The sequence below is a fragment of the Equus caballus genome, chromosome 5 (genome assembly GCF_041296265.1).
Source record: "Equus caballus isolate H_3958 breed thoroughbred chromosome 5, TB-T2T, whole genome shotgun sequence".
Classification (NCBI taxonomy): domain Eukaryota; kingdom Metazoa; phylum Chordata; class Mammalia; order Perissodactyla; family Equidae; genus Equus; species Equus caballus.
The window spans coordinates 8601466-8611913 of record NC_091688.1 but is presented as its reverse complement, the minus strand read 5'-3'; the positions used below and the strand labels follow the sequence as shown (position 1 = coordinate 8611913).

Here is a 10448-nt window from a genome sequence, read left to right as displayed (position 1 = left end):
CACTTAAGATGAGTGTCGAACATGCTGGTAGCTGCTTTTCCCAGCCTCTGCATCTTCACATGGAAGCCCAGGGTTTTATATTCTTCATGCATATTCCTCCTCCTGTCTGGCTCACGGACCTAAGGTGAGATGAGGAATTGCAGATCTGCTGAACCCTGTGGTCTTGAGGTCTTCCTGGTTCACGTCTTCTCACTTGACCTCAAGTGGGCTTAAGAAGACCCTCATTCAAGACAATATTCTCAGTGCCTATAACAAGGAACCATAATGGAAAAAATCCTAAAGTGCTTTTCTTAGAGCTTATACAAGCCAAAAAATGTCTTAGATTCCTCAAAACTGACCAGAGAGAGTTCAGATACATTGACATACAAATGGTCAGCACTGGTGAGATTGAACACCGCCCCCAGGTAGCTGCTCCGGGCCCACATCTGGCCAGTAGTGCAGTAATTCATCATCTTCCCCTCCATCAGCACCAGGTCCTGGTGATACTTAGAGTTCCTCATATAGACCTTGTGGTTCAGGGGCTGGTTGTTGCAGGACTGACCCCGGAAGTGTACTTTGGAATACACAAAGTACAGCCCGGTGTCATTGATCACAAGGCTGCCCTTCTTATACTTCACCCCGGAAACCAAGGCAATTCCATAGATGTCTTCCCATTCCAGAGGGTTGGATCTTGAGTTGGGTTTGCCTGAAACCAAATCAAAGAGGAACTTTCAGCCAGAAATGTTCATGTAGCCAACAAACTAAGCTTCCAGGGAAAACTTTGGGATCTCCAGAGCAAATGATTTTTTACCCAAAATGACACAGCGCATATAGAACTGGCTGAGGCGTCAGACTCGATCCATCATTGAATTCTTTCAACACCTTTATCAATTGCCTGTCTCAGTTTTACCATCCACATAACTGGGACAATAATATACACCCCTAAACAATTGCAGTGAGAAATTATTGAGATGCGTTTAGCTTTCTGGAACGAAGATTCTATGCTCTTCAGAACCAGCACCAAAACTGTTAGGCTTTGAGGTCCCTCCATGAGAGGAAAGGCCAAATCTCAGGAACTCTAAAGTTCCAAAGCTGAGAAGGACCTTAAGGATCATGTGATCCAGCTCCTCACCGACAGTAAGGAGTCTTCGGTACCCCCGTTGCCTTTATACCCCCACACCATTATGTAATTGCCTTAAGCAGAGAACTGTCTCCAATACTGAAATTATCACTTATGCACCTGTCTTTCCCTACTAGATTTTAAGCTCCTTGAAGTCAGGAACCATTTTTTATTCATCTTCACATTCCCAAGGCTTGGCACACAGCATGTGCTCAATAAATATCTGTTGATCCAAACTGGATCATTCTACAGCCTCTGCTTAAATAATTCCAGGGCCAGCGGCATACCACTTTGTGTGATACTTTTCAGATATTTATAGACTTTACAGTGGGAGTGCCCATACCATATTGCTATCAAATCATTTCACTCCACTCCATGACCACATGCTGAAAGTCCACTGGGGTCAGGCCTAGACCTCTCTTCTCACTCCTATTTCTACTCTTGGACAAAGCAGACTGAAGCTCTTCCAGAAAACAAGGGAAGCACTCAGTAAAATAATTTATTATTCCTACATTCCCAGCTCTCACCTCTTGGATCTGTGTCCCAAATTCTATAAGAGTGGAGAATGATCGAAAAGACTGAGCTCCTTACGGGCAGCATCATTTCATCATCAACTCTGCTTCTCCAATTTAGACCAGGGCCTTGCCCAGAGCAGGGGCTCAGAATGTGTGTGAGGTTGACCAGAGAGATGCAACTACTTTGGGGTTTCAAACACTGTTGCTGGAAAGTCACAGCTCCCTCAGAGCACAGTAATGGAAAGCAATCAGCTGTTCTGCTTTCTGCCAAAGTCTTTCCCGAGGACCGCCCCCCTGCCGCGCCCAGCCCATACCCTCCAGATACAGACCTGTTAAATGGGCCACTTTCCTTGGCTCCTTTTTTTCAGAGGGTGGATTCGGGTGACCTGTATCAGAGAGATGAAAGATATAGGTAAAAATGAGATACCAACTGTTCTTTTGGTGGGACTCTAAACAGAGCATTTAAATAAAAGATATCTTTTCAAAGCATAAATGGCAACAGTCAAACATATTCTAATCCTGCAAGTCTAAACTGGAAAACTCACAGCTGCCTGTATTTCAGAAACAGAGAGGTAACAAAACAAACCAAATTAAGGTAGATACATGCACAAATTATAATGTTGCGATAAAACAATATAAAGGTTGATTTATACAGAACTGTCCTATCAGTTACTGTATTTAGAACTTGCTACATCCCTTCCAGATAGAGATTATTGCCCCTCCTTATAGGTGGCAAAATGAGCTTAGAAGTTGGGTGACTTGTCCAAGAAGACCCAGCTACTCAGTGGCAGAGTGGGCCCCACACTCAGGTCTCCTGCCTCCAAATCCAGAGTTCCTTCCACTCTGGCTCGTCTGCCCTCAGAACTCTACAGGACAGAGGCCGAAGAAGACTGCTAATTCACCTCCTGGCCCCTAGGTCTGCCCCCAGTGGCATTCTACGATTTGCCGCAAATTAATTCACCTAAAGTCTCAAAGACCTTGAATGGCTCCTAGTTGAACGTGTAATTGGGTATAAGTCTCCCCCACCACGTGACTTCCACCCAATTGTCCAGCCTTATCAGCTCTCCTCCCTCACACTGGACACTGCCACATGTCAGGGGTTCTGGTGTGACCTGAATGTACTCAGCTTTCCTACCTCTGTGCCTTTGCTCACGCTGTTCCTTCTGCCCAGATTGGCCTCCCAAACAGATCTCTGTGTCAAATTCCTATCAACCCTATAAACACCATCTGAAATAGCTCTTTCTTTTGGAAATCCGCCCAAGCCTTCTTAATCACATATGATTTTTCCCTCCTTTGAAATCTAGAATCACCTGTCTTCACCTCTTATTGGCCCTGACTCTCTTTTCTGTGGTAACTGTGTGACTTGTCTTAGTTCCCCCAACAAACAGCCAATTCCTTACTGTATGCTTAATCCCTCAGAGTTTTTAGCTCAGTTTCTAACACAGAGCATGTGTCCAGTAAATGTTTGCTAAATTAAATTGAAGGAGTTAAAATAGACAATAGTTCTGAAAATAGACACTATTTCTCTGACTTCAATTATTTCAACCAAATAGAGTTACCACTTAGCAAACCAAGACATTCGAGAAAGATTTGTGGACAGGTGTTGGTCCCCATCAGGCCTGTAGTGATTAAGCCTTCTCACCTACAGCACGAGGAGGCCCCAATCAACTGAGAATATCTCCTGAGCAATCATCCCCAGTGTAGCCACCTAAGACCACTCATCATGAATGCGGTGTTAGAGAACAGGAAAGACAAGGCTGCATCTCCTCTCCATTCCTACACCACAAACCCTCTGTGCAGATATCTGGCATTCAGCCACATACTGACAGGAAATGGAACAGAGAACCGCATGTTGCATATCTTTGTATCCTTTGCAGAGCCTTGTACAGTGTTAGTCTCATAGAAGGCACACAGTAAAAATATCTGCTGGGTAAATACTGGAATAAATAAACTAGAAATATATCCTACACTTTGGTGGTGACTGATTCCTGCCCCAAGGTCTTTGCACATGCCATTCTCAGTGCTGGATGCTTTCACCTGTCCTCCCACTCTGCCCCACACACATACACACACACACACACACAAACAAGACCTTCTTAGAGGGGACTTTCCAGACCCACTCTATCTTAGGTTGCACTTAGTGTAATTTGAAATTATGCTGTCCGTTTGCTTGCTTTTGTTTATCTTCTCCAGTGTACTAAAAGCTCCGTGAGTAAAGACCCCTTGTCTCTCTTATTCTTAGTCATCTCCCGCTACCCAACACCCAGCCTAGCACATAGGAAGCACTCCAAGAACATTGGTGAATGACTAAAAGATTTAATGTGTTAACTGTGGAAAAATGGAAAATTAAAATGACCCAAATAAGAAAGCTTAATCCATAATAGTACCTCCCAGGAAAAAATTGCTGCTAACATGTTGGAGTATGAATCCTAGTTTTTCACTAAAAATATGCACATATATTTATATAGTGAATCTTAAACTAAACACACTGTTTCATAACTTGTCTTTTTATCTAACAACATAGAACGCACCATCTTCGTGCCATTAAGTGCCGTTCTAATACATAGGTTTTCTATTTCACTAATCTCCTATTAAGAGGTATTAAAGTTTTTTCTGAATTGTTTGTCATAAATAGCCTTATAAGGAAGTCATGCGCATCCTTATATACAAATTTTCAAGCACATCTCTGATTATTTTTTTAAAATAAATACATTGTGATAAGATTACCAGGTGAATTAACAGCTTTAGTCTTTTGATATATTTTTCCAAACTACTCTTCAGAAAAGTTATAGCAATTTACATGCCCACTGGCTGTCAGCTAATGCTTAAGCAGACCCTTTTTCTTACATTTTTTCCAATGTGGGGTTTTTTTTCTTTTTAATCTTTACTAATTTGATGGCTAAAAATAGGTATATCCTTGCTTTAATTTGCATCTATTATCTTATCAGTAAAATTGCTGATTCGATTTCCATGTGATAATTCACCAATTTCTGATCCATCTGGGTTGATCTAGAGAAGATAGTGTGGTAGGTAGACCTGACTCATCTGTTCACTTGACTTTTAATTACTAAAATGACTCCAGAGAGTGGGTGAGAGATGAGTAATTAGGTACCTGTTTCACCAGCCACATTCCACTGATTTTCAAGCTATTTTATTTTAGAAATCCTCCAGGGGCTTTATTTTCTAACAAATATTTCTACTCTGCTTTTGTACATCTGAACTTTCTAACACATAGGAACTCAGATCCAGAACCGGGGACCCAAGCATCCTCAGGATGGCTTCTACAAGAGCTGACATTCTAGGGCGTATGACTTGGTCACATCCTGAGAAATCGGAACAGGTTCTCCTTGCTGGTGACCAGTGCGGCCTTCTGTTTTCTTCCCAGTTTCTAAGGATGAGATTTGCCTATGGTTTTTGCAGAGACATCTTGCTTGTCATTTTTATTTCTCATTCCATAGCCATCAGAGGGATGAGAGTTTCCCTATTTAATGAGGCACCGGTCCATACACTGGAAAGCCCTGTAGCTGACAAGGCATCAAGGCTTGTGTTCCTTTTAGCCCCAGTTCCACACCAGTGGTCTTGGGAATATCACCTAATCTGTCTGGCATTTTGTTTCTCTTCTGAAAAATGAGATGACTAGACCAGATGCTCTTTAAGCTCCCTTCCAACACTTACCAAATCTAAAGTTCAATGAATTAGTCTAATGAGCTGGAGTATCCTAAATCTCTCTGTCCACAGTTTCCGAAACTATATCCTGAAACTTCACGAAGTCACTATTCCACATTTTCATATTCTTCTTGTCCTGGATTTCATCTAAAGGATTTTCCTTTATTATCCAAAGTAGTTCACAAGTGCCTTTGTAAGTGAAACTGGGCTGCCCCTTGAGTAATGTAAAGTCTTCCCTCATGCCTTCCAGTGACTGCAAAAGAGCCATCCTAAGGTGAATGACTGGTTGCCCACTTTTTAAAAGCTTAGATATATCCTATAAAATATTTTTGGAATAAAGCTTGACTCTTAAAGTCATCTCTTAGAGAGCTTAAAGAGGAGAAGACTTCCCGGAAACGTCTTTCTCTGCCCCCACTTCTCCCTCTCTCCCGAGGAGTTCCAGCCACTGCTTTGTATACAGGAACCAGGAGGCCTGAGGAAGGGGACAGGCCTGGAGCCAGCTGCTCAGAGGGCAAAGATCTAACGTTGTATATGTGTGCCTCTTCCCAAAGTCAAGTGGAAATTATTTTTAATCAAGTGCAGTACTTAACTACACTGATTTTGAACAATTAACTTAACTTCATATTTTAGGGCAGCTCAAGGAAGCAAAATGACCAGAGATTCAGAATTAGCCAGGATTCCTCTTGTAGCATACATATGGCCAAGAACGGGATGGAATTCAAGGCATTCCGCCAACATGGTTCAGCCTGGAAGACTATCTTTGGAAACTCAATACACGTGCAGAGAAAGACTCACCTATTTGCTTCTCCAAAGATGATTCTACATGGCTTTGGCTGATGGACTGGTGAAAGAGAAGAAGAAAAGATGGATAATAAATATGAGGTCCTTGAAGCAAAGGAGATAGAATTGTTAAATAAACCAAGCCCTGGAACGGGAATCTAAATACCTCAGAACTTCTCCTAACTCAGACCTTGGCCAACAATTGTGCCTCGCCATGCCTCAGTTTTGTGATTTGGAATAGTTCCAAGATTTTTAAGTATTTTCAAGGAACTTTAGTTGGGCCATTTGAACACACTCACTTCTAAGCAAGACTCAACAGTTCCTTTTGTTTCTTGAATCACTAATTGTGAGGTGGGCAGTGGCTCAGCAGGCTGACTTGCCCAGTGAGAAAGAATTGATCCTTTACAAGACAGAAAATATTCCTTTCACTCATTTGAGCCTCCATTTCTCTGCCCATAGAACAGAATGACTGGAATGATCCATTTCTAAGACAGGAAAAAAGGATTGAAAAGTACTTGGCAAGCAAGGCTGTGGTCCATATGGACCCCGATACTCCTATACCCTCCACTGTGGCAGAGCTGTCTTACATCCGCACCTCAGGGCATAGCAATCCACGTGCCATCTTACCTCTCTGAGTTCAGCCAGCTCCTTCTGTAGGTGGAAGAGCTGAAACATCCCCAGCCCCACTCCAACTAGGGCCACCAGAACCATGAAAAACATCATGAGGAGGCACAGGCCTGTGTTGTGGTCACTCCTCTTCTTCAGAGGTGGCAGCGGTAGTGGAGGCAGAGGTGGCCGTGGTGGTGGCAGCGGCGGTGGTGGTAGTGTTGGTGGTGGCGGTGGTGGCGGCCTCCTTTGCCCAGGCCTCCCTGGCACAGTGGACGGGCAGGGGAGTACTGACCCTGGAGAGGCCCAGGGAGAGCTGGCACTGCTGTCCACCCAGTAGATTTGGGGGTAAGTGTAATTCAGGTGTTGCTGCATGGCCGTCAGTGACTCAAGCCAGCCCTCAGCAAAGGAGTTTCCTTCTTCTCAATCCTGTGCAGGCCTAGGGGGCAAGAAGGGGACTCCTGTTGCTGACTGCTCGAGAGAAGAGAAGCCAGTTCTCTCTTTATAGAGTTTCCATGGCCAAGGGAAACACCTCTCTTTCGTTCTCTCTTTCTTTCTCTTTTTGCTTCTCAGAGAGACACCCACTCACTCTCTGCCTCTGACGCTGAGAAGCCTCAAGAAGCTCAGCGAGCCTCGGGAAGTTTCCGCCCACAAATTTCTGATGAAAGCCTTCAAAGGGCTGTGCTACCTGAAAGGCTGGTAGGGAGGCTCGCCTTTCTCAGGCCCTGCGAGAGCAGGTAGCACTGGGTGCAGCCCCATGGCCTCTGAACACTGCCCAGCCATGGGGAGAGTGGCTGAGGGGGGCGTGTCAGGCACTGAGAGGCGAGACCCTGGAGTCCTGGCCGGAGGAGTTGCTGCCGCGTCTTACCTTGTGCAGGAGGAAATCATCCCCCTGCGGCCACCCCTTCCCCACACCCAAGTGCTATTTACCCAGACATTGCAAAGCCCGGCAATTTACAGGTTAAAAACCTGCCCCGCCCACTCTCTAGAGATTAGATCAGAGGTTACAAGCCAGTGGCCCATAGGCCTTATGGAACCCACAGACTTGCTTTGTTTGTGCCTCAGAATGTTTTTGTTTTTCATTTGTTGTCCCCTTTTAAAATTGCGATATTGCCTGTAAAAATACATATTTCTATTCTGTTTTGAAACGTTAGAGTATTAAACATCCTCAAGGCCATCTCCGCAAACCCAGTCAGCTGGAGCTGGGCAGCAGCTGCTCCATGGACGAGACATAGGGGCTCCAGGTCGCCCAGCCTGCACCACCCTCCGCTGGTCCACAGCCCACCCGCCACGTGAGCTGACCTTCCCGGTCCCTGTGGACATTTCTTTTGGCAGCCTCTGTTACGGTTGTCAGATGAAATACACGGTGCCCAGTTAAACTTGAATTTGTTTGTTTGTTTTTTACTAAGGATGGCAACTCTACCTCCAGGTAGACCTCGTCCGTCTCTCATTCTCCCAGCAAACCAGAGAAACCTCCCACAAATCCTTATTCTCCACTCTACTGGAGGGCTCTCCTTTTCAGATTCCATTAGTTTTTATACCGTGCTTTGGCATTTCTGTGGCTGTCATTCTGGCTCTGCACCTGGACCAAACGAACAGCAAACTTCTTTTCCTGCCACATTCAACACACCCCAATGCCATCTGCCCTCCCGACTCCACTCCCAATGCAACCGGTTTCACCTAAGGTCACTCTTTCTGATGACATCTGCACCTCGTCTCTCTTCCTGCCCCCCAGCATTTAACCAGACACCCAGGACTGTTGCCTCTAGCTGAGACATGGTTCTCACCTCAGCACACCCTCTCCACTCCCGTTTTTCCTACTGCTATTGCCTTAGGTCGGACTTTTACTCTCTCTCTTCTGAAACATTGCCGTGGCACCTCCCTGCTCTCCCTGCCACCAGCCTTTCCTAAGCCCAAGTCACCTTGCAAAATGCTGCAAGAAAGATATTTCTAAAAACAAATTCAATTATCTCACATCCTTGCCTAAACCCTTCCGTTGGAAGGTCTGATTCCACGAGTGTCCGAACTCCTTAGCACAACACACAGGCTCTTTACAGCCAGACTCCAATGGCCGGCTCTGCCTTCTCGCCAGCACTTCTGCCCACATCCCACTCTCCACTCAGGAAACAGTGCAGCAGAGGAGACCAGAACAACTGCACGAGGGTCTCACTGTCCTCCAGAGGTGGGCGGGACTAATGTGCTTCTGCACTCACCTGTGGCTTTATTCATAGTTATGAAAAATGGTAAGTTTGAAGTTCATAAGTAATAACCAGGAAAAATAATATTAAGAATTCCACCATGGGGCCGGCCCAGTGGCACGGTGGTCAAGTGCACACGTTCTGCTTCGGCTGCTCGGTGATCACCGGTTCGGATCCCGGGTGCGGACATGGCACCACTTGGCAGGCCATGCTGTGGTGGGCGTCACACATGTGGGGTGGAGGAGGGTGGGCATGGATGTTGGCTCAGGGCCAGTCTTCCTCAGCAAAGAGAGGAGGATTGGTGGCAGATGTTAGCTCAGGGCTAATTTCCTAAAAAAAAAAAAGAATTCCACCATATATTCAACCATAAAAAGAAAAACCCTCAAAATACCCTGAAAACACTCTACCAAAAATTGTATATAATCTATTTTTAAAGTTACAAAAATTTTACTGAAAGTGGCAAAGATTCAAATAAATGGAAAAATACCCCACATTGTGGATGGGGAGGATAGAAAGAAAGTGTTGCATGATGGTCAGGGGTGTTGGATGGTTCTGGAGTTAAACTGCCTGGGTTCAGGTCCCAGCTCTTCCACTTATTAGCTGTGTGACGTGGACAGGCCACTTTCCCTCCTCTGTACCACAGTTTTCTCATCTATAAAAATGGGCATGATCACAATAGTACCCATTTCAGAGGGCCTTGTGAGGATGGAAGGAGTAAAAGCATTTGACACGCTCCGTGATTGCTGAAGAAAACAATGTATACATTTGCCTTCAAGAGATGCACTGAATACACAAAAGGGATACCTACTTCTTCCCACCCGTCCATTGTTTTGGCAGGGAAGTTGACTCAGTGGACTGGGGCCCAGAGCCCTAGACATGACTTGGCAGTAGCGTAGAGTGGCGCGTGATGAAAATAGAAGCTGATCTTCCCCAGAGATGAGCAAAAGCCCCAGTATACTCCTGGCTGGAGTTTGCTCACAAACATGTACCCTACACATTTTATGTCACTAAGTGTTTACAGGCTGCCCATTGGAGTGGCTGAATCTGTTGACACCAAAACCAGTTGCGTGACTATCTTATAACATGTCTTCATCTCTGCTTGGTATTATTCACTGTTCTAATTTTTGCCAAGCATTATGGTTATAAAGTCGTATCTCATTTAGTGGTTTTTCTTTTTCTTTTCTTATTTTTTAAAGATTGGCTCTGAGCTAACATCTGTTGCCAGTATTTGCTTGTTTGTTTCTTCTTCTCCCCAAAGCTCCCCAGCAGGTAGTTGCACATTCTAGTTGTAGGTCCTTCTAGTTGTGGCATGTGGGATGCCACCTCAGAACGGCTTGATGGGCGGTGCTAGGTCCACACTCAGGATCTTAACTGGCGTAACCCTGGGCCGCCAAAGCGGAGAGCGCAAACTTAACCACTTGTCCATAGGGCCGGCCCCTTTCCTTTCTCTGATTTCTCATGAGGTGTAACATCTTGTCATATTCTTATTAGACGTCCACATTTTCCCTCTCATGTATATTTCCTGTTCATACTTCATGCCTACTTTTTTTCTTTCTTTCTTTTTTATTTCTGGTGAGGCGGGTT

General features: G+C 45.0%; 1 protein-coding gene across 1 annotated transcript; it reads right to left on the bottom strand.

Annotated features, from left to right (window-relative positions):
- Nucleotides 1-290: 290 nt before the first annotated feature.
- FASLG (Fas ligand) lies at nucleotides 291-7041 on the bottom strand. Its single transcript, NM_001166039.2, is given in 4 exon segments — nucleotides 291-685; nucleotides 1944-2000; nucleotides 6076-6121; nucleotides 6688-7041. Coding segments are annotated over 4 exon segments (852 nt in total).
- Nucleotides 7042-10448: the final 3407 nt, after the last annotated feature.